This window comes from Salvia hispanica, chromosome 5, assembly GCF_029641045.1.
Source record: "Salvia hispanica isolate PSC_SH4W2 chromosome 5, Shi_PSC_v1, whole genome shotgun sequence".
Lineage (NCBI taxonomy): Eukaryota > Viridiplantae > Streptophyta > Magnoliopsida > Lamiales > Lamiaceae > Salvia > Salvia hispanica.
In genome coordinates, this window is record NC_142696.1 from 19,762,119 (window position 1) to 19,786,002 (window position 23,884).

The window sequence follows — 23,884 nt, forward strand, 5'->3', positions numbered from 1 at the left end:
GATATTAATTCGAATAGAGTAGTCACCGACGCGGTGGTCGAAGCATTAACATTCTCTCTCTTCAAATCCTCACAGCTAACTCTCAGATCGGAAATCTTACTCCTCTCCTCTCTCTCTCTCTCACCCACTCAACAGAACAGCACGCACAACACATATCTGCGTGTATCTATATCCGTTCTCACACTCCAATCCACCACTAACAACTTGTCTACTGTTTCGATAAGCAGCCACCGAGTATAGGATTGGCCGGATTCGCGCACTGATTCGTGATGGCTGTGGCGGTCCGGGGCAGTCGGGTCGGATCGGGCGGCGGATCCGTCCTCCGCAGCTTTTTCAGCTACCGGATCTTCGTTTCCGCCATGTTCACTCTCCTTTTCCTCGCTACTCTCTCCGTCCTCCTCACATCTCACCCCTCACACAACGATTCGGTTAGTATTCACAATTTATGCCCTTTTTCAGTGTTGCAATGCAATAAGTATCAGTATTCTATTATTTCCGGTGTCTCATATCTGTTTTTGGTTTGGGAATTAGAGGAGATTTGTGGCAATTGACATTTATATTTATGGATGTGATGTGATTATTTGCTCGATCGATTTTAGTGTGTGTAATTTTACATATGAGTCAGAATTATTTCAAAATAATCCTACTTTATAATCCAGATGTTGGAATTTGCCGTTTGATTATTGATTGTAGCTGAATGTGTTATGTTGTGTGTTTAGATATATTTACTGCGTATGATGAACATATACCACGCTCAATTAGTTTGTTGGATATGAATCCTGTTTGGTTGAAATTGAACCTAAATCAGATGTTTCTTTGTTGAAAATTGTTGTGAGCAGGTTATGGATGCTACAGGAAATGCACATGTAAGGCGGAGTTTTCTAGCATGGCAGTCCGATCCTGTGAAGACTAGGCTCGATTTGATATATAACCAGGCAAACAATCATGTTGCATTAGTTAATGCATATGCCACCTACGCCAGAAAACTCAAACTGGAGATATCCAAGCAACTTAAGATGTTTGATGATTTGGCTCAGAATTTCTCTGACATCCAACTGAAGCAGGCTTATCGTGCTGCTCTGTTTGAATCTGATGGGCCGGTTGATGAGGATGTTTTGAGGCAGTTTGAGAAGGAGGTAAAAGATAAAGTTAAGATTGCTAGGCTAATGATTGCAGAGAATAAGGAATCATATGACAATCAGTTAAAGATTCAAAAACTGAAGGACACAATATTTGCTGTGAACGAATTGCTTTTGAAGGCCAAGAAAAATGGGGTATTTGCCAGCTTGATTGCGGCCAAATCCACCCCCAAGAGTTTACATTGTTTAGCTATGCGGCTTATGGAGGAGAGAATTGCTCATCCTGAAAAGTATGTGGATGATGAGCCTGGCCCTGAGCTTGAAGATCCTAACTTATACCACTATGCGCTGTTCTCTGACAATGTGATTGCAATCTCTGTGGTGGTAAACTCCACCCTTAAGCATGCAGAGGAGCCATGGAAACATGTATTCCATGTTGTTACTGATAGAATGAATTTTGCTGCTACTAAGGTTTGGTTTAAGATGAGGCCATTACAAGGCGGAGCTCATATTGAGATCAAGGCTGTGGATGATTTCAAGTTCTTAAATCCTTCATACGCACCTGTGCTTAAGCAGCTTCAATCTGCTAAGTTAAGGAAGTATTACTTTGAGACCAGAGCTGAGAACACCTCTACAGATGTAAACAACATGAAGTATAGAAATCCCAAGTATTTATCGATGCTCAATCACCTTCGGTTCTACTTGCCTGAACTCTACCCGAAGCTGCACAAGATTCTATTTCTGGATGATGATGTTGTAGTTCAGAAGGATTTGACTGCCTTGTGGAAAATTGATTTGGATGGGAAGGTTAATGGTGCTGTCAGCACTTGCTTTGGGTCCTTCCACCGTTATTCTGAATATTTAAACTTTTCTCATCCTCTCATCAAGCAGAAGTTTAGTCCAAGGGCTTGTGCTTGGGCTTTTGGCATGAATATTTTCGACCTTGATGCCTGGAGACAGGAGAAATGCACTGAGCAATATCATTATTGGCAGGATTTGGTAAGTTACTGTGTTTTCACCTGTTTACTTAGCTAGGTATTTTGTTGCTAATTTACTTTCCCATTAAATGGTCACTAATCATATGGTTAATGAATGTCAGAATGAGGATCGTTCGTTATGGAAGATGGGGACTCTACCAGCTGGGCTTGTTACTTTTTACTCAACAACCAAGCCTTTGGATAAAGCTTGGCATGTTCTGGGACTCGGTATCAATCCTAGTATCAGTATGGAGGAAATTGAGAAGGCTGCTGTCATCCATTTCAGTGGAGACATGAAGCCGTGGCTGGATATTGCCATGAACCTTTACAAGCATCTGTGGACAAAGTATGTTGATAATACAATGGATTTTGTGCAGATGTGCAATTTTGGCATGTAGAGACGTGCAACTACGGCCAAAGCAAACACAAGATATCAGGCATATATCATAGCTTTTCAGAACGATGATTCTACATATTGCTCTCGCCATGAAAATTTTCTGGTAGCTGCTATTTATCTTAGTTAATGTGGACGGGCCTGAAGGAAACTTGTGTTGGTGTTTTGTATACTCATAAACCTATTCTTTGTAGAGGATGGGCATAATGATTCGGAAATAGAGAAGGCTTAGCATCATTTCACCAAGGTTCTTATGCCAACTTTTAGCTATTCTCTAGTTTGGTACACTGGTGAAAATCTGCTCTTGTCTGAGGTATTGCTTTACTTTGTTACAGACTGGATTGTGATATTTCATCAACACAAGAATCATTATATTTTTGCATTCTAAGATTATAAATCAATTTTATTCTTGGATGCTTGGACTGCACTGCACTTTGCTTATGCGTAAATGGTCATATATTGTGTTTTCATATATGTGCATTTGTAAAATCTACACTCATTTTATACGATTACAACCCTCAATGAGTACATATTCATAAAAATAATCTGATTAGAAAATATTGAAATTGATGTTATAATTTGTAATTATGTAAATGAATAGCATTATATGGAGTAGTATATTCAATCAAAAATGTAACTCTGGTCTATTTACTACACTTTCTTCGTCCTAGCGGAGATTGCTCTTTCGACGACATGCGAATTTGTATAGTATTGTTTTATTTGTCAACAATTTTTTATAGTAACAAAAAATGTACTAGTAGTACTAGTATTATTTAGCTTATCATTGGAAAAACTTCATGCCTGACTCGGTCACATGTAGGACGACCCAAGCAAAGCTAGTATTAGTATTATTTAGCATATATCTAAACAAAAAGCTGAAAATCCCCCCCAAAAAAACAAAAAGTCGAAGAAAGAGGCTCAATTTTTGTTGACAGCGTCCTTGACAGCATCCACAGCACCTTGTGCTTTGGCCTGTGCCTGGCATCCAGCCTGAAACACATAGTATTATTATAAAAATTAACAATTTAATTAATCCCATAAATTAGTACGTACATTCTGAATTGATTCCTTAGCGGATTGAGCAGCGTTGCTGGCCTTGTCGATGAGCTGGTTTCCCTTTTCCTGGGCTTGGCCTTTGGCCTCGCCGGCTCTGTAGCTTGCACTCTCTGTGTTATTCATATTTTGAAATGTATGAGGAAATGAGAAGGTGTTATATATTTAAAAAGTATTTTATTGTTTGGTGGTTTGTTTGAGGGTGGTATTTATAATTTGTGAGATGGGCGCCAAACTTGTGGCACCCCATATTAATATGGCCAATGCAAGATCATTCTAACATCTGTGCTTCAATATGCGAAAATTGTGGAGCAAGGTTTTGGTTGTTTGGAGTTATATGTGATTGTGAAAGTGGGAAAACTTTATAGAATTATCATTATAAACCTATCTCTATAAAATTCGTCATTATGTGTACCGTAATAGAAGTATCATTCTAAACCTATCTCTATTTGAGTTGATCTCAGGATAAGAAAATACTATAGTAGCACTATAATTTTCTCACACGCATTACAAAGACTAAAAATAATCTATTGGATCAAAATTTGGATGACCATCCATCATTATATATTTTTAACTTTAGAAACGTTAAAGGGGAGATTAATAATTGATGTAGTTATTTAGAGAAACTTAAAATTATGGAGGATTAAGAGTTACATATTTTTTCTCTAAAACTATTCATTTTTTCTGTTTTAGTCATTTTAAAGATTCAAAAATATATTTCATCATAACATTAAATTTACCTTTTCATTTGACCTCAAGATAATAATTAAATTTATATTAACCTCAACATAATAATTAAAGGGCAGTAGACAATTGTCATTTGAACCATTAAATACAATTACTTAATCATAAACATTCGATTTTCGTATTCATCTCATTTGGTAATGCCATTTGATTGATATACTTATGCATATTTTTCCATGCATATTTTTCCATGCAAATTTTTTCATACAAAAATTATGCAATTGAATTTTCATAGAATAAAATTACTTTAGTAATTTAAACCGATTGAGATTTTTGGAACTAAATTTTTTATGAGCATTTACTGTCATTGAAAATTATATGTGCATTCACGTAATCGAAAATCTACATCATCATACTTCCTCCGTCCCAAGATAAGTGACTTGTATTCCTTTTTAACGTGTCCCACTATAAGTGACCTATTTCTATTTTTAGCAAAAAGTCATCTCTCTTACTTTATTCTCCATCTACTTTATTCTCTCTTCTCCTCTCTACTTTTCCCTCTCTCATACTTTACTCTCTCCACTCTAACTTATTTAAATACCATTCCTTAAATCCCGTGCCCAAAAAAAGTAAATCACTTATCTTGGGACGGAGGGAGTAACATAATATGATCTTATCATAACATTGCATTTACAAATTGGAAAATTTCTCGTTCTGCTAAATAAGTCAAATCGAAATTAAGTTGCTGCAAGAGTACCACCTAGCATCTCACTCTGCACAACACATTGTATTTTATTTTAAATGCATATAAATATATAATATTAAATTATTATGCATTAAAAATAGAAATTTGAAAAAATGTCAATTTTTAAAAGTAGGATATAATCCAATGCTAAAAAATGAAAGATGATAAAAGTGTGATTAAGTTCCATTAATATTCACATAAAACTTTAACATAAAATTATAAAAACTAATTTATTTCTAATGTGTTCTTCAAAATATTATTGGGAATCTAAGTACTATACTACAAATTAATATAAAAAAATAAAAGTTAAGAAAAACACAACTTGCAATATGATAAATATATGATACTATTAAAATTCATACAAATAATATACACTACATGGGTTGAAAAAATTGATATAAATTTGTAGGCGAAAATATTGGAACAATAAGTAAATACTTGGCTTGTTAACTGCATATATAGAAGTTATAGGTATTAAATTCATTAAAGTCATATTAAATTCGAAAATTGAGTGTCAAATATTAAAACATTTTAAATTAATTTTTATTTATATATTTAAAAAAGTATTAGAATTTTTTTTTACTTTCCGATAATATTTATGTTATTTTTTTTAAAACTCCCTTTTGTATAGATTTTTGAGTTTATGTGTAACACATAAATCGCGTAATAGTTTGTATATTTAAGGGCCAATAGCCCTAATTTATTTAATATATTTATTCGCTCATAATAGAGAGCAACTTCATCGCTGACTATTTATCAATGTCAGAACGAAGCCTACAAATGATTTACTAATTCAAAATCTATCTAGAAAAAAAAAAGATGAAATAAATTGCGAGAAACGCTTGATGATGGAGGCATGGTCAATTTTTGTTGACAGCATCCTTGACAGCATCCACAGCACCTTGTGCCTTGGCTTGTGCCTGACATCCAGCCTGAAACACAATTTTAATTATGATATAATTATGTAATTACAAATGAGAATTGAAGGCAATATAATTTATTTATTACATCCTGAAGGGATTCCTTAGCGGATTGAGCAGCGTTGCCGGCCTTGTCGAGGAGCTGGCTGCCCTTCTCCTGGGCTCGGCCTTTGGCCTCGCCGGCTCTGTAGCTTGCACTCTCTGTGTTATTCATATTTTCTGCTTATTATCAATTACGTACAAATTATTCTTGCTAGTGTGTTATTGTTGGTGGTTTTGTTGAGGTATATTTATAGTCTGTCAAATGTGCGATTCATGCGCCAAATCCAAGAGTCACAACCATGTTTTTCATTTTACTAAGAATGGTGTGTGAAATGTGCGGTTCAATACGCGAAATATAAGGGAGAATGGTTTCGTTATTTTTATAAATCTATATATAGGTCTACGATTGCTATAGAGAGACACCTAGTATAAATGCATCTATATATTCTACTACTATATCACATCATCGTAGACATATAGAGACGATAGCTGGAAAAACAAACTTATTAAATTGATAATTGATCCATGATTCACAAACATGTTAAGAGCAATACAAGATTTGTAGCCAAAATCATGACAAATACATCAAAGATAAATAAAACCAGTAAATCAATCAAGGTAACGTTTATTAATTCTATAGAAATTGGTAGGGGGGGAGATACGCTGAGGATATTTTGTTGATATGGTTGAATGAGCATGTGATCAAATACTAACTAGTTTTAGTAATTAATAATTAATATCAATTTTGTATGTTAAAAATATTAACATAAAATATAAATTTATCAATATTTTTGTGTTGATAAAATTTTATTTTTGTGTTGATATTTAAATTTACATGTTATTGATATAGTTATGTCCTTGTATTGGTAATTTTAATACACAGAATTGAAAGTTATTAATTATTACTATAAAGTAGTTAGCACACTAACGCAATGGTTGAATGAATCTCCAAAATACTCCCCCTGTCTCATTAAAAATGAAATGTTTCTAAAAATGAAAACAATATTCTCTCTATTTTTTCTTCTCTCTTACTTTACTCTCTTTTCATTAACTCACAAAACAACACTATATAAAATCCCGTGCCGAAAAACAAATGTTGCATATTTAATGGGACATAAAGAGTATCAAAATTGGGGTATTTTATGAGGCGTAAAGTAAGAGAATTGAAATTTATGGGGTCATAATGCAAACTAGGAAATTCTCGTTGGAATCGCATACAAACGACGCTACCTCACTCCACTCCTCCACTCCTAGTTTCTCAAATTCATATATGAAAGACTAAATCGTTTTCTGAGTTTCGAGATTTTAGATTCTTCAAAGGTACAAAACGCTATTTGCAATCACGATGATCATCGATTTACTAGTATCTCATTTGATGTAATAGTTATTGTTGTTTGTTAGTGAATTTCCGGGTGAATATGATTCTTAATTGATGTTTTCAATTGGATTTAGTTGCTTCGGTCTCGACCTTGGCACAAGTTCAATAATTTTAAAAAGTAAATTGCTCCTACATACTTGCTTGGCTATTGATTTATTTATTTGTCTTAGGTTTGCAATCTTGCTTCTTTTTCGTGGGTTTCTGTTGTTTATATCTGTAATCAAGTGCATTGCCCTAATTATACGATGATACCAGAAATTTGTATATAAAGATATAAATTTGTTTTTATTCTCCTAATCGATTGCTCAGTTGCATAGGTCGAAAACAGTGTTATAGCTTAAGGAAATGGTTAACTCTAAGGAGCCAAAGAGAAGGGTTGCTTTTATTCTAATTGATGGGGTGGGAGATGTATCACTTCCCAGATTTGGCTATAAGACTCCCTTACAAGTTGCCAATGTCCCTAATTTGGATGCAATAGCATCGGCTGGCATCAACGGTCTTATGGACCCTGTTGAAGTAGGCTTAGGTTGTGGAAGTGATACTGCACATCTTTCTCTATTGGGCTATGATCCTAGGATCTATTATCGAGGCCGAGGTGCGTTCGAGTCCATGGGCGCAGGTTTGGCAATGTCACCTGGAGATATCGCTTTTAAAGTACGTGTGTGCTACTGCTATCTTAAGTTTTTCTTTTACTGTTAACTAATATCCTGCAAAGTTTAGTTTCTTTCTCAAACTTCTGGTAGTTTTGTGTATTTATGCTTAAGTTTTTAGTACTTTTGTTTTTAGATTGGTAAATTGTCATAATTGGGATGTAATTCAAACTCTTCTTATTTCATCTCAAAAGGAAAGATACATTTTCATAGAGAAAAAGTATTTTATTGCTGCGTCTTAACAACAGCCTGCCTTGTACCAACAGTAGCCTCAGTTTCACTGACATGTTCTGTATTGATTCAATAGAATTGTTCTCTACTTACTACTCATTTTCACTTTCCTAATAATTCAGAACCATAAACAATGTAGCTGATTTTCATTGTGCCCGTCTTTTTATCTCAGTCCAACTTTGCAACTCTTGATGAAAGTACTGGTGTAGTTACCAGCAGGAGGGCAGACAGGCATTTTGAGGAAGAAGGTCCCGTTCTTTGTGCAGCGCTGGACGGACTCAAGCTGCCTTCTTTTCCTCAATACGAAGTTAGAGTCAGGTGCATGTTGTTCAAGATTTTACATATTTATGCAAACACACTCACTTTATTGAATAGTAGTAAGCCAATGTTAATGAATTGCATTCAAGTTGTGTTGTGACTTCTAAGAAGTCAGGCTTCTATGCGCTGCTAATGCTACTGTTGCCAATTACAAGTCATGTGATATTATAATCTCTATAGGTATGCCACAGAGCATAGATGTGGGGTGGTTGTTAAAGGACCAAAATTAAGTGGAAACATATCGGGAACAGACCCTTTGAAGGATAATCGCCTGCTTTTACAAGCTCAGCCTCTTGATGATTCTGATGAAGCAAAGAATACGGCTTCAGTTGTTAATGAGTTATCGAAAGAGATATCCCGAATTTTGGTTAATCATCCTGTGAATGCTAGAAGGGTTGCCGAAGGAAAGAATATAGCTAATCTTGTCCTTTTACGAGGTTGTGGGATTCGAATTGAGGTAATCTTTCATAAAAAGTTATCAGCATTCGCGTTTTTTAATCAAAAATCCATTTAGATAACTGTATATTTTACTGGTGAACTGCTTCTTAACCAAAAATGATAAATCCAGGTCCCCTCATTTGAAAAATTGCACGGTTTGTGGCCTTGTATGGTTGCTCCTACTAAAATCATTGCTGGTTTGGGTTTATCCCTTGGTATTGATATTTTAGAAGCTCCGGGAGCAACAGGGGACTACAGAACCCTGTTAACCTCAAAAGCAACTGCAATAGCCGGAGCACTCTCAGCTCCTTCTAACTCATGCCCCAATGTCTTTGTACCTGGGTCAGATGAACATAAACCCGGCAGACCTGATGGCTATGACTTTGGCTTCTTTCATATTAAGGTGGTGACACGACATTACAAATTCCCATCCATTCACTTCATCACTTATATAATTGTGCTTATCATACATGGTTCCCTCTAATATCTGTTATACTTGATTTCTAGGCTTTGATACTATGCTAGTACTGTTTTTTCTTGCATATGATAAACAAGAAAGCATTTTGTTCAGAAAACTTAACTTTTTGTGTGTGGAAAATACGTCAATGTTTTTCCCCCTCAAACTTTTGCAGCCACCTGTTAAAATCTCTGCAAGGATATTGGTTCCAAATTTTTACTTATCTGTCTCAGTTCTGCTCTTTTCTCCTCGCATTGAATCTAAATATCTGAAAGGTTCTGTTTTGTTGTCATCTGAGTATCTTCAAAAATGTTGCTGATTGCAGGCAATAGATGATGCTGGTCATGATAAAGCCAGTGTCTTCAAAGTAAAAGGCTTAGAAGCTGTTGATAAAGCTATAGGCCAACTAGCTAAGCTCCTCTGGCAAGCAGAATCAACAGGGGATTTCCAATATCACATTTGTGTCACTGGAGATCATTCTACTCCTGTTGAATATGGTGATCACAGTTTTGAACCAGTCCCATTTACCCTGTGTCGTTTGAAAGACTTCATTGGTGCTGTGGGTGGGGAATCATATCTTTCTAATATTTCCCTCGATCCCTTTCCTCTTCCAACGGTTGAGCCTGGTGATGATTTAGCACAAGCTGACAGAAGTCAAGAAGAGAAACAGGGCAAACAGGGCCAGGCTTTCAGAGGTGACAAAGTTTTCGAGTTCAATGAGATAGCAGCAGCCAGAGGAATTCTAGGGCGCTTTACTGGTAGTGAAATGATGGGGATCATAAAGGCTTTTCTTAAGCTTTAATAATAGCTCCTGTATCCATTTCTGTGTAAGTATACCTTTAACCTTGTGACAAGACCATTTATGCTAAAAAAACATTTCAGCAGGTAAGCAGTAGTTCTTCTCTAGTTTGTTCCTTGCACTTGACACATGTAATAATGGGTTTCGTTGTTCACTTTGTTTTGAAAGTGAAATAAAACATTCGTTGGAATCCTTCTCAGTGCCTTGTAACAATATCTATTGTAACAGTGCTTAGCATCTGTTTTCCAGTTGATAAATGAAACAGAAAACACCAAATCTTCTATATCTCTGCCTGCCACTCTCTACTAAGGAATTTCTCATGGTATCAGGAAGATATTGTAGAAGTGATTTTGGTCACGAATAGTAAGTAATTGATTTTCAAATAAGGTTTTGCGTGATGGTCAAAACTCAAAAGAATACTAGCACCTTTTCTTGTAACGGTGGGATCTGCCGGCTGAGGCCAAGGCCAGAAACCGTGGCGTCATCCCTAGAAGAGGATACATGGTGCCGTCTCTGTAACACAAGGCATATCAAATCAAACGGTGTGTCCTCCCTACTATTGCAACAGGATGTCGAAACAAAATGAAATAGTAGTACTAAGGCTAATTTGATGAGCAGGAAATGCAGCCTCTTCGAGCATGTCTGATGAGTTCAGAGCTTGCATTCATGAGTGTTTGTGAATATGCAAAAGTAAGTATTTGTTGTAACTTGTATGTCAAAAGTGACCTTTGCTGAGAAGAAGGGATGATGGAACACTTCATGGAACCGATCTTGGGGGTTGCAGTGGCAGGTGAGAGCCGCAGAGCTCCGGCCTTCTACTTTATTTAATTGTTCAAGTATATTTCAACAAGGCCTATTAGCTCAGTTGGTTAGAGCGTCGTGCTAATAACGCGAAGGTCGCAGGTTCGAAACCTGCATGGGCCACTTTCATTTTTGTTTTTTTTTTTTGTGTTGGTTTACTGAACTATACATTTGCATGACGTGGAATGCCACTTGATGGCGTATTATGTATACAAGTTATCTATTCCACTCACAAATGAATTATCATTGTTTTAAATACATAATCGATTTAAAACCTCCCATGTCATAGTTCGATCTTTTAGGACCACTTTCAGAGTTAGTGAGAAATACCTACAATATCCAATCAAAAATTAATACTAACTTTTTAATTGAAAACTTCTATCGGACATGTATTTCACAAACCTTTAGAATTTGCCCAGCAATTTTTTTTTTCAGAATTTTCGATACATGGCAGTTGGATATGGAAAGATCATTCAAGGGTTGTTCATTTTGCAAGATTGTATCCGTGATTAAATTTATAGTATGTTTGGTTCATAAGATTCAATCCAACAACTCAATCCTAGATGGATAATCATTGGATAATTAGTCATAGTTAATCTTCATGACTAAAATAATCTCACAACTCAATCCTAGATTGTATCTTGATATTATTTTATCTTGGAAATCGAATACCACCAACTCAGAATGATATACTATTTGTACGTATTTTAAAAATAAAATAGGCAAATATATTTGGAATCTCATGCTAACAATCATATCCTAATCCAGTCGTCTAGTCACAATATATGTAGTATAAATGACTAATGAGTATTGTGCATCTATAATCTGATCCACATTACCGTATTACCATTCTATAGATCGCGCCACATAATAGTCTACAATGAATAATTATCACATCACATATATCGGCATTAGATGATCTCAATTAAATCATCATCCATACAAATATGTACACAATGAACAACTTACTTAACAACGAAATGATGAATACCAAATATGCGAGTGAATTTTATACAATTGCTTCTTGTACAACCAACTTCAACCTATTTTCCTTGGAACCTTTCTCATTCCTGAAAACTCCCCTTTCTTTTCTCACAAAACATAAAGAGTGATTCTGTTTTTCTCTTATTCAAAATATTAAAATCAATCATCATGTCTAAATCTTAAATTGCAATGAAATTCCAGGCGTCGGAGCTTCCAGTTGGGAAGCCTGAGCCACGAAGAAAAGCATCAAGACTTACTCCATTGATTGCTCTAGTAATTGTTATAACAATTCCATTATATTATCCAGCTTTAAGAGATTCATGGAAACAATTGTACAAAACGACGTCGCCACCGTACGTGGATTCAATCACTCCGATGGAATCCCTTCCAACTGAGAACCCTTGCTCCCCCGTCTGCCACCACGATACGGCCACAGCGGTGGACAACCACCTCGCCCCCATAAGGAAAAACAATGATAAGGATAAGGTGATTGTATTCCTCTTTGAATTTGTTACTCATGCAATGGTTTCTTTAAATAGCATTTCGTTATGTTTGCAATAAAGGGAATGATAGAAAGACTTATACACTGGTTTTATTTCTCTCGATGTGAAATATTGTTAATTATTTTTATTTTCTTTCGTTTGCCAATAGGGGAGAGGAAGAAGGAAGAGAAAGAGAAAGAGAAGGCCGCAAAAGGAGGATAAGGGAGTGCAGTGGAAAAGCGCAAGCGATGATCAGAGTAGGTATCGCGGGGAGATAAGAAGGCGAGTGTCCGATGAGGATCAGTGCGACTTGTTTTCGGGCGAATGGGTGCCGAATGCGTACGGCCCGTATTACACGAACGACACGTGCAATGCAATTCAGGAGCACCAGAATTGTCTCAAGTTCGGGCGGCCCGATAGGGGTTTTTTGAAATGGAGGTGGAAGCCCGATGACTGTGAGCTGCCTCTCTTCGAGCCGCGGCAGTTTTTGCAGCTTGTTAGAGGGAAATCCTTAGCTTTTGTAGGCGATTCTGTCGCCAGGAATCATATGCAGTCTTTGATCTGTCTCTTGTCCAGAGTAAGTACTCCACTCCTTCCGTCCCCCATCAATTGGTACCGTTTGACCTGTCACGAATTTTAAGAAATGAAATAGAAAGTTAGTTAAAGTTAAAGTAAGAGGGGAAAAAAATGAATACGACTCAACTAAGTTGTCACGAATAGAGTATAAAGTAAGGGTGACAACTAATTATGGACGGACTAAAAATGAAATTGGTGACAATTAATTGGGAACTGAGGAGTGTATCTAACTATATCACGTCTGAATTATCATTTGGGACAGTTTGATAGAGTAGATAATTGATCTATTTTTGAAAATGACTTAAAAAAAAGTAAGTTGTTTTATTTATTTATCTTTCCTAAATTATTTATCAGGTTGCAAATCCGGTAGACATGTCGAAACCATTGGACCAAAACCAACGGTACGAATACAGAGAGTATGACTTCAACATCTCCATGTTTTGGTCTCCTTACCTAGTCAAAACCGAAAAAACCGATCTGAACGACGAGCGCCGCCCTTTCAAGCTCTACCTGGACGAGCCCGACCTCCACTGGACCTCCCAGATCGCCCTCTTGGACTACGTGGTCATCTCCGCAGGCCACTGGTTCTTCCGGCCCACCTACTTCCACCTCCGCGGCCGCCTCGCGGGCTGCCTATACTGCCCGGAGCCCAACGCCACCCACCTCAGCGCCTACTTCAGCTACCGCCACGCCTTCCACACAGCCTTCCGAGGCATGAACGAGGGCGGGTTCAGGGGCGTGGCGTTCCTGAGGACGTACGCGCCGTCGCACTTTGAGGGGGCGGCGTGGGACAAGGGCGGAGACTGCGTGCGGAGGCGGCCGTACAGGAGGGGCGAGGTGGAGCTGGAGGATTATGGCCTCCAGCTGTATGTGATACAGCTGGAGGAGCTGAGAGTTGCGCAGGAAGAGGGGAGGAGGAGCGGAGGGACGTTCAAGCTGTTTGATGCGACGGTGGCGATGCTGCTGCGGCCGGATGGGCATCCGAGTAGATATGGGCATTGGCCCGTGGAGAATCAGACGTTTGCGAATGACTGCGTGCATTGGTGCTTGCCTGGACCCATTGATGCTTGGAATGATTTTTTGCATCAGTTATTAAAGAGACAAGTAGATTCTAGATTATAGCACTTTGTTTTTACTTTTTCATCTTAATTGCAACATCCATTAGTACCGTGACATGCCTCAATTTGGTTAAACAATGGAATTTCTTATACCAATAATTCGATCAGTGCTCCTCTCAAAAGTTTTGAGTACATAAAAGATCACATTATCATAAACCAAAAACAACAAAACAAACTAACTCTTAAGAGAGAGAGAAGTGTGACTACCAAATCATTTTCAAGGTTGGCCCTCGAATCTCCCTTGCGCTAATTAATCTGGAAAAAGAAATTACATGTTTGTTTTCCAAGAATTTAAACAATTCAGTTTTTCACCTTTCTACAAAAATAACATTCAATCTGCAAGGTTCAAAATCTTGTATTCGAGCTTAATTTGGAGCTACTTGATTAAAGTCCAAAACATGTAATTTGTTATCCAAATTAATTAGGTGAACTTGTTCTATCACATGCCCTACTAATTATATTAATTGCTAGTACATACTGATACAAAACAAAGCTCTAATTAATTATTAGCCGAAATAGTAGAAAAGGCACTCTCATCTCTCGGTAGAAATGATTCCATTTTCCAAAACACAGCCAAACAAGCAAGGCCATAGTCTATCTATTCTTGCCAAAGACATTACTCAACTAACCCATTAGAAGCTCCAAATGGAATTTCTCCCCATTCGAAAAGCCCGAAATTTGATAAGAAGAAAGATAATTTGGATAGCAACAGCAGCAGCGATAATACTAGTGACCGCAATCTGTGTGAGCAACCCGCAATACGCCTCTCCGCCACCAAAAAGCCCATCAATGGCGCCTCCGGCACAAGAAGCCTGCGATATCTTCAGCGGGGATTGGATCCCCGACCCGGAGGCTCCGTACTACACAAACAAGACATGCTGGGCTATCCATGACCACCAGAACTGCATGAAATACGGACGCCCCGATTCTGACTTCATCAAGTGGCGGTGGAAGCCCGACGGCTGCGAATTGCCATTGTTCAACCCCTATCAGTTCCTCGATATCGTCCGGGGCAAGTCCTTGGCCTTCGTCGGAGATTCTGTTGCGAGGAACCAGATGCAGTCCATCATCTGCCTCTTGTCTCGGGTATCACACTCACATTCATCTCCTTTCTTTTTTCTTTAGTTGTATGAGTAAATATGAATATAAACCGTCCGTGTTGGCATAGTAATAGAGTGGTTCAGATTTGAGGTTAAAGGTCTTGAGTTTGGGTTTGAGTTCACTGTAACCTGATTTTTAAATTGTTGTTTGTTCTTTTTTTGCTTTTTTGAGTTTTAGTTAACCTGTCACTCCATTTGGCAGTTCAAATTTTACAAAAGAGTTAATGGAGTCAGTTTACCCTAAGGCTGACAACCATGATTTTTTGACCCCATGTAATTAAAATGGTCTCTATCATTTGACATTGGTAAATATTGGGAAATTTTTGGCCTTATTATTACAAGTTGCAATCATCCTATATTTAGCCAGCTAAGATCTATAATTTTGATGTACAAAAGTGATGTCTTTTCCAGTGTAAATGTTGCATATATTTTCGAAATAGACAAATATGGATTTTAAAATAATAAAAGGGGAATCCAATCTTGACGACATCTCCAGCTCTGCAATTGGAATTATTTATATATAGGATTCTCTTTGAACCCCATGTTTGTTTTTAAGCGTGTCCTAGCTCGTCCCGGATAATTCGTCTTAATCTTCCATTTCGGTCTGTCCCACATAATTTGTCCCATTTTACTTTTACCATTTTTGGTAGTGGACCTCATATTCCACTAACTCATTCATACTCACATTTTATTATAAAACTAATATATTAAGGTAGGACTCACATTCCACTAATTTTTTCAACTCACTTTTCATTACAATTCTTAAAATCTGTGTCCGGTCAAAGTGACCCGAATTATCCGAGACAGAGGGAGTACTAAATATTACCCTTTTATATTCAGTCCAAACTAACTACTCCTTCCTATCCACATTGAATGTCTCATGTTTGACTTGTGCGGATTTCAAGAAATTATTTGACTTTGTGAAGAAAATTGAGTGATTAAAATTAGTGAAATATGGACCCCACTTTTATATAGTACTCCATCTGTTTCATAGTAGTTGAATCATTTCCTTTTTTTTTTAAAGTTAACACATTTCTTTTCACTTATTCTACTTTTTCTTACTTTATTTTCTCTTTTATCTCTCTACATTCTTCATTTCCTACTTTGTTCTTTATTTATTTAACCCACTTAACACAATTTTTCTTAATCTTCGGGTCGAAAAGAAATGTCTTCACTACTATGAAAACAAATGGAGTATTAGTTTTATAATATAATTGTGAGTAGAATAAGTTAGTAATGTATGATTCATTTACTAAAAAGTAGTTAAAGTGAAATGAGACATTTATTGCAATCTATCCGAATAAAGAAATATGAGATATTTAATAGAGACGGCAGGGAATACTCAACTAAATTGGTGTTTTTTCTTAGTATAAAGATAATGATTCAATCTATACGGCGATTACTCAAATTTATATGTTACTAACTACTAGTAACAGTTACCACACTCCTCATTTCATTAATTTTCTTTATTATGCTTCGGCTTTTCCTTGCAATTTTTTCTAAAGTTAACTATACTCTAAAAATCAATCCAATTTTACTTGCAAATAATCAAATGAATTTACATACATATAGTCACAAAATATAGTATATATCGATATAGCAAGTCGAATATTGACAAACTGATTTTTTGACGACCAGGTTGAGTACCCGATCGACATGTCCCCTCCGACGACCGACAAGCACTGGAAGTACGTGAACTACAACTTCACAATGTCATATTTCTGGTCCCCGTTCCTCGTCCGCTCCGGCGTGAGAGACGACGTCGGGCCGACCAACATAGGCCTCTTCAACCTCTACCTCGACGAGTTGGACGAGTCGTGGACCGATCAAATCCACGGCTTCGACTACCTCATCATCAACGCCGGCCACTGGTTCAACCGCAACACCGTCTACTACGAAAGCCGCCGCGTCGTCGGCTGCCGCTACTGCCTGCTCCCAAACATCACCGACCTCCCAGCAACCTACGCCTACCGCCGGGCCTTCCGGACGGCCTTCCGCGCCCTCGAGAATTTCGCTGGCGTGACGCTCATGCGGACGTTCGCGCCAGCGCATTTCGAAGGTGGGGAGTGGAACGCCGGAGGCGACTGTGTGCGGCGACGGCCGCTGTGGAGCAACGGGACGGTGCTGGACGGGCAAACGTTGGATATGCATGCGGCCCAATTGGAGGAGTTTAGGGCCGCGATGGGGAGAGGGAATAGGGGGGTGAGAGTGATGGATGTGACCAAAATGATGTTGTTGAGGCCCGATGGCCACCCGAGTAGGTACGGGCATTGGGCCCAAGAGAAGGTGGTGTTGTACAATGACTGTGTGCATTGGTGCTTGCCCGGCCCGATTGATTCATGGGCCGATATTTTGCTTCATTTGTTGAACATGGAGGCCCGGAGATAGTATGAAGAGAATGACAAAATGCGGCCATTATCTCATTTTTTTTCCTGACATTTTGTGCATCGATGAGATAATACATCGGTAAACGCCTTTTCCGATGGATATTTGAGGTGAGGTTCACTGATGAAAAAATATGTTAGTAAAGCCTAATTTCTTTATCATGATCGACCTTATAAGATGTCCAAAAGATGATGTGGAAGACCAACAAGTTAGGCACTTAATAATCGAATTTACCCTCACTTAAATAAAATGCACAACGCAAAGGGAGTAACATCTAATTATCTATGCATAATTTGATCTTAACTAAATGCAACAAGACATACAACATCTATTAGTACCGTGACATGCTTGAAACGGAATTTCTTATAGCAATAATTCGGTGAGGGCTCCTCTCAAAAGTTTTGAGTACAAAAAAGATTACACATGATATCGCAAACCAAACAACAAAAATAAAAATAAAAACAAAAACAACAACAACAAAACAAACAAAACTCTTAAAAGAGAGAGAGGTGTGGCTACCAAATCATTTTCAAGGTTGGCCCCTCGAATCTCTCTTGCACAAAATTTACGTGTGTTGAACTAATCTGGAAATTGAAATTACATGTTTGTGCTCCACGAATTTTAACAATTAAAATTTTCTCTTTTCCACAAAAATAACCTTCGTCTATCCCAATTCATTAAAGTCCAAAACATGCAATTTGCTTTCCAATTTAATTAGTTGGACTTGTTCCATCACATGCCCTACTAATTATATTATCACATAATACAAAACTAAGCGCTAATAAATTATTAGCCGAAATAATAGAAAAAATGATGCTAACTAATTAATTATGAAAACGCACACTCATCTACGAACAATGACCTCTCGATATTATTCTATTTTCAAAAACACAACCAAACAATTACCATACTGCCCTCTATCTCACAAGTCACACACAACATATAGTTATAAACAAGGCCATCATCTATCTATCTATCTATTCTTGCCAAAGACATTTCTCAACCAACACCAAATGGATCTTCTCCCCATTCGGAAAGCTCGAAATGTGAAGAGAAGAACAAAGATAATATGGATAGCAACAGCAGCAGCCATAATAATAATACTAGTGGCCGCAATCAGTCAACACTCCTCTCCCTCTCCGCCACAAAAAACCCCATCAACGAACAATATTAATCCTCCGGCGCAAGATATCCAGATAGTCGACAGCCACGAAGAATGCGATATCTTCACCGGGGATTGGATCCCGAATCCCGAGGCTCCGTACTACACCAACAAGACGTGCTGGGCTATCCATGAGCACCAAAACTGCATGAAATACGGACGCCCCGATTCCGACTTCATCAAGTGGCGCTGGAAGCCCGACGCCTGCGATTTGCCCTTGTTCAACCCCTACCAGTTCCTCGATATCGTCCGGGACAAGTCCTTGGCCTTCGTCGGAGATTCCGTTGGGAGGAATCAGATGCAGTCCATGATATGCCTCTTGTCCCGGGTATGCTAACTCCTTTATTTTTTGCTTCAAATATTAATCAATCTTAACATACCAAAATTGTTTCTATCATTTCCCTTCCCTACACATGCACATCACTCAACACTTGTATAATTGAATAAATGAATATAGATTGTGCGTGAGTTGGTCTAGTGGTAGACTAATGAATACTAAGGTCAAAGGTCTCAGGTTCGAGTCCATCGTGATTTGTTAATAAAAAAAAATAATATAGATCTGAATACTAGACCATTCTTCCAGTACTACCTTGTCATATTATTTTAAGTAGAGCTGAAAAGAAACTATATTGTTTATTTGTGTTTTTGGCAGTTTTGAGTTTTAGGTAACCTGTTACTCGATAGTTCAAAATTTTTTAAACAAGTTAATGGGTTAGATTACCTAAGGTGGACAAACGGTGATTTTTTGACCCCATAATGGTCTCTATCATTTGATTTAGTTGGTAAATTTTGGGAAATTATTGGCATCATTATTAGAAGTTGCAATCATCCTATAATTAGCCAGCTAAGATCAATTATTTGAGGGAATTAAAGTTGAAAGGACTGTACATATATCCACTTCTTTTCAATAGTTTCGTATATCTCTCTTAACTGTTTTATTTAATACCCCTTCGAAATTAGACAAAGATAATAATGTTCTTCTTCATGGTTTACTATCGTAATATACTAGTAATATAAAAAACTTAATTAATCTAAGTAGTTAGTGATCAAAGGAATTTTTTTGTTGAATTCATTAAATAAAATATTAATAGTGATTAAAGTAATCAATAGTTGTACTTATCGAATAGTAATAGTGATCCGAAACTTATCGAATTAAAAGTAATCAATAGTTGTACTTACAATTTCATTGAGTATTAAGCTGTATATATCATCAGACATGAAACATTGTGCTGTGAAGTAGTAAGACAATTTGGTTGTGTACGGCATCATTGATGATATTTTCCATTAAAACCATATAGTATTCATTTTCTTTGTTATTTCGGGCGGATGTCTTTTCTAGTGTAAATGTTGGTTAATTTTCCCGGAATAGATAAAAATGGATTTTTAAATAATAAAAGGGAATCCAATCTTGACAACATCTCCAGCTCTGCAATGGAAATTATTTAATTGGATTTTTTTCCAGATTTTGGAGAGCAAGTTTTATTTTAAATTAAAATTCCAACTTCCGACACCCACATGAACAACTGTAGTGCTATCCCACTTTGGTGTTTTCTTCTCCAGTATATATATTTGTTTGAAAATGACACACCTGTCCCTACAATATATGTATAAGGTATATTTGTTTCAAAATCTTCTCTCTCTCTCTCAATTTTTTAAAATTTTAGATATATTATTGCTATCTTATATATCGTGTGGTCAAAATTAAATAGTGTGGTTAAAATTTAAAATAAGTAAGGACAGTATAGGTATTTAAAATTTGTAAAAATACATATTTTTATAACAATAATAATATAGAAATATAGTATGTAACTGTAAAGAGGAACAGTGCATGTGCCTTGGCGTGGTTTAATTTGTCTCGAATAGATCAAGTGTATGAAATCTATATAGGCCAAAAGAAAAGACTATAGAATATGGTGCAGCGTCACCACATTATTTTCTTGTTCCCAATATTAGTCAATATCAATCGTATTCTATCTATTGCATTCTTTGTTTTATTTTATATTTTATCTGTTAAACTCTTGCATATGAGTCCAATGCACGTAGAGATTATGATGATATGGTTTTCTTTATTTTAGTCATTGATTTTCTTCATTCTAAAAGTAATTTTTAATAATTGTTTGAATCCTTGTCAATGTGTAACTTTTTATTTACATAAACGAATCTCTCTTTTCTGCCTTTTGCTTTCTACGCATCTTCAAATTCTTGTAAATTTGGTTTTAATTGCTTCCTTTTAAATAAAATAAAGTTGGCTTTGGTCATATTAGAAAAATGAAATCCGAGTGTTAAATATTCTAATTTTATATTGGGATGACATGAACTTTGAGTTATTATTATTTAATTTGGTAGTTATGACTGTCATGGTACGTGGTGGGGTGTTTCTATTTAGTAATTTACTTAAAAATTGCCTTAAACTTCTAATTTAGTAAGTTTGTCATACAAATAGTTATTTATCTTATCAAATTAATTTTAATATTCAATTATATAGGTCTATTGGTTTAACCAGATAAAGTTACTTATCTTATCAAATTAACTTTGTGTTCAGTTATATAGGTATGTTGACCTAATAATAAAGTGATTAATATTTAAATCACAAGCCAAATATTAACAGATGAGTTATTTATCTTATCAAATTAACCTTAATGTTCAATTATATAGGTCTGTTTGCCTAACTACATGAGTTATTTATCGGATCAAATTAAATTTTTAGCGTTCAATTGTGTAAGTCTATTGACCTAATGATAAATTGATTAATATTCGAAACACACGTCAAATATTGACATGTTGACTTTGGCGATTAGGTCGAGTACCCGATCGACGTCTCTCCGACGTCGGACGAGCATTTCAAGCATTGGAAGTACGTGAGCTACAACTTTACAATGTCATATTTCTGGTCACCGTTCCTCGTCCGCTCCGCTGAGAGGGACGCCGACGGCCCGACCCACACGGGCCTCTTCAACCTCTACCTCGACGAGTACGACGAGTCGTGGACCACTCAAATCCACGACTTCGACTACCTCATCATCAACGCCGGCCACTGGTTCACCCGCACTGCCGTCTACTACGAGCGCCGCCGCATCGTCGGCTGCCGCTTCTGCCAGCTCCCCAACGTCACCGACTTCCCAACCACGTACGGCCTCCGCCGGGCCCTCCGGACGGCCTTCCGGGCCCTTGAGGATTTCAAGGGAGTGACGCTCATGCGGACGTTCGCGCCGTCGCATTTCGAGGGCGGGAATTGGAACGCCGGCGGAGACTGCGTGCGGAGGAGGCCGGTGGGGAGCAACGAGACGGTGTTGGACGGGCAGACGTTGGATATGTATATGACACAATTGGAGGAGTTTCGGGCGGCGGAGAGGAGAGGGAATAGGAGGATGAGAGTGATGGATGCGACGCAGATGATGCTGTTGAGGCCCGATGGGCACCCGAGTAGGTACGGGCATTGGCCCGATGAGAAGGTGGTGTTGTATAATGACTGTGTGCATTGGTGCTTGCCCGGCCCGATTGATTCATGGGCCGATGTTTTGCATCATATGTTGAAGATGGAGGCCCGAAGATGGTATCAGGAGAAGAAGAAGAGAATGCAGTAGTTATTGAAGTACCACTACACCTCTTTTCTTGTTGGGTGTCTTGATTGTTTTTGTTTTCGTTTCTTAGTCAAATTTGTAATGCATTGAGTTTGTCAATTACATGTAATTAAAAGGAAGTCGAGCTGATAACAAATCCGGACATAAAAGTAAACGAAATTAATTGAGAGTACGCTGTCGAATGATTTAATCTTAAAAACACCTAGTAAAAGCTACTCCCACAACTATTTATGACAAAATACTACTCCATCAAAGTGAATAAAAAATGGGGAAAACTGGGAGGGATAGTATCCCTTCTAGTAAATTCATCAGTAACTGGGAGCTTAAAGAAGGCAGGTCTTACGTGATTATTAGTTGCAATTGCTGAGTAAGTTTAGTCTAATCCAACTGCTTTTGCCCAAAACATAAACCTGTGGATGCTTTCGAATCACTAGTCGTGTTTGAGTGGCTTCACCTTAACCACCATTTCTGAGCGGTGGCCATTGGAGTGTTAAAAAATGGAGCATAGCGTTGGATCAATGGATTCGTTTTTTGCCCAATGTTAGACCATGCGCTTCTGTGGTAGCTAGCAGTGGCAGGAGCATGGTACATAAGCTTCAGTAGCTGACAAACAAAGATTTTACAAACATTGTATGAGCTTCTATTCAAATTTGATTATAAATTGTAACATTCGGCTGTCTATATGTTAACAACTTTACTCAAGCAGAAAACAAATACTAGCAGATAGTTTACTGATGTGTGGCTGTAGAATACTACTGTGGTCTCTCTTTGAGAAATATCAGCTATAGGTACCACCGACCCAAAAGCCAGTCTAAAACCTCCTAAATGAGGATGACAACATGAGAGAAATAACTTGAAGCATTATATACTATTTTCGGAAACACAAAACCATTAGAACTAGCCAACTTATGTGTTCCACCCCTGCTGCCAAAGGACCCATGGACTAGAAAAGAGAATTTAAAACAAATTATTGCAGTCATTGTTGTTAGCCGAAGTTGACTCGTAGTACTAGTAAAACAAGTTTCGAGACCCAAAACAAGATAAAATATAGAGGGGATTATCACCTGCCAGTAAATAAATGCTTGTATAATGTTGCGTTGCCACCTGAAAATAAAATTTGTGACGACGAAGAATAAATCACGGTAAGCATTGGAGTTTTATTATCATTTTCAGAGAAAAACTCTAAGCAGATATGAATTGAAGTAAATGTATGACGAAGGGAAATTAGAAGTACTGACGATAACAAAGATATAATCTGAAGGAATCCAAGCCCAATTTCAGCTTGTGAGGAGAGAATACTAAGGGTAGTTGTATTGGATTCTACCCAAATGCAAGCATCTTCCAAGTATTTCCTGTAAAAGTCCCAGCAAATAAGTTCTAAGAAACAGCCTTCCAAAATCATAAGTGTCTGATATGTTAGGTTTGGTATACTGAAAAGCATGTTTCGAGCAAGTTTCGCTCGAATAGAATCTTGCTTGTATACGTAAAACTCTATAATCCACTTTTAACCCGATTCAGTATTATTCGAGC

The 23,884-nt window shown here is 37.4% G+C and overlaps 7 protein-coding genes, 1 long non-coding RNA gene and 1 other non-coding gene across 10 annotated transcripts; 6 read left to right on the top strand and 3 right to left on the bottom strand.

Moving 5' to 3' along the window:
* On the top strand, window positions 1-2,864 carry GAUT9 (galacturonosyltransferase 9). Its single transcript, XM_048085090.2, has 3 exons — window positions 1-428; window positions 840-2,078; window positions 2,179-2,864. Exons 1-3 carry the CDS (start codon window positions 270-272, stop codon window positions 2,452-2,454), a joined length of 1,674 nt encoding a protein of 557 aa, XP_047941047.1. The 5' UTR covers window positions 1-269; the 3' UTR covers window positions 2,455-2,864.
* Window positions 2,865-3,150: 286 nt separating this feature from the next.
* LOC125188314 (uncharacterized) lies at window positions 3,151-3,674 on the bottom strand. The gene is made up of 2 exons (XM_048085092.2): window positions 3,504-3,674; window positions 3,151-3,440 (listed from the first exon to the last, which is right to left on the bottom strand). The coding sequence occupies exons 1-2, from the start codon at window positions 3,627-3,629 to the stop codon at window positions 3,369-3,371; spliced, it is 198 nt and encodes a 65-aa protein (XP_047941049.1). The 5' UTR covers window positions 3,630-3,674; the 3' UTR covers window positions 3,151-3,368.
* A 1,925-nt stretch (window positions 3,675-5,599) lies between these two features.
* Window positions 5,600-6,103, bottom strand: LOC125191329 (uncharacterized). The gene is made up of 2 exons (XM_048088868.2): window positions 5,941-6,103; window positions 5,600-5,864 (listed from the first exon to the last, which is right to left on the bottom strand). Exons 1-2 carry the CDS (start codon window positions 6,064-6,066, stop codon window positions 5,793-5,795), a joined length of 198 nt encoding a protein of 65 aa, XP_047944825.1. The 5' UTR covers window positions 6,067-6,103; the 3' UTR covers window positions 5,600-5,792.
* A 976-nt stretch (window positions 6,104-7,079) lies between these two features.
* On the top strand, window positions 7,080-10,450 carry LOC125191328 (uncharacterized). Of its 2 annotated transcripts, none has more exons than XM_048088867.1 (6): window positions 7,080-7,214; window positions 7,590-7,926; window positions 8,326-8,471; window positions 8,652-8,928; window positions 9,040-9,312; window positions 9,692-10,450. In XM_048088867.1, exons 2-6 carry the CDS (start codon window positions 7,618-7,620, stop codon window positions 10,166-10,168), a joined length of 1,482 nt encoding a protein of 493 aa, XP_047944824.1. In that variant the 5' UTR covers window positions 7,080-7,214; window positions 7,590-7,617; the 3' UTR covers window positions 10,169-10,450. The 2 variants fall into 2 exon arrangements, with proteins under 2 accessions (XP_047944824.1, XP_047944823.1); XM_048088866.2 differs by having other exon boundaries at window positions 7,087-7,214; window positions 7,582-7,926.
* A 565-nt stretch (window positions 10,451-11,015) lies between these two features.
* TRNAI-AAU (transfer RNA isoleucine (anticodon AAU)) lies at window positions 11,016-11,089 on the top strand. Its single transcript has one exon. It is a non-coding gene; the product is annotated as a tRNA-Ile (tRNA).
* A 1,010-nt stretch (window positions 11,090-12,099) lies between these two features.
* On the top strand, window positions 12,100-14,233 carry LOC125189725 (protein trichome birefringence-like 19). The gene is made up of 3 exons (XM_048086967.2): window positions 12,100-12,436; window positions 12,602-13,009; window positions 13,363-14,233. The coding sequence occupies exons 1-3, from the start codon at window positions 12,140-12,142 to the stop codon at window positions 14,128-14,130; spliced, it is 1,473 nt and encodes a 490-aa protein (XP_047942924.1). The 5' UTR covers window positions 12,100-12,139; the 3' UTR covers window positions 14,131-14,233.
* Window positions 14,234-14,645: 412 nt separating this feature from the next.
* Window positions 14,646-17,633, top strand: LOC125187421 (protein trichome birefringence-like 19). The gene is made up of 2 exons (XM_048084012.2): window positions 14,646-15,212; window positions 16,865-17,633. The coding sequence occupies exons 1-2, from the start codon at window positions 14,772-14,774 to the stop codon at window positions 17,612-17,614; spliced, it is 1,191 nt and encodes a 396-aa protein (XP_047939969.1). The 5' UTR covers window positions 14,646-14,771; the 3' UTR covers window positions 17,615-17,633.
* A 941-nt stretch (window positions 17,634-18,574) lies between these two features.
* LOC125188424 (protein trichome birefringence-like 19) lies at window positions 18,575-22,473 on the top strand. The gene is made up of 2 exons (XM_048085256.2): window positions 18,575-19,101; window positions 21,572-22,473. Exons 1-2 carry the CDS (start codon window positions 18,625-18,627, stop codon window positions 22,355-22,357), a joined length of 1,263 nt encoding a protein of 420 aa, XP_047941213.1. The 5' UTR covers window positions 18,575-18,624; the 3' UTR covers window positions 22,358-22,473.
* Window positions 22,474-22,559: 86 nt separating this feature from the next.
* Window positions 22,560-23,711, bottom strand: LOC148926418 (uncharacterized). The gene is made up of 3 exons (XR_016130720.1): window positions 23,593-23,711; window positions 23,419-23,458; window positions 22,560-22,957 (listed from the first exon to the last, which is right to left on the bottom strand). It is a non-coding gene; the product is annotated as an uncharacterized LOC148926418 (long non-coding RNA).
* Window positions 23,712-23,884: the final 173 nt, after the last annotated feature.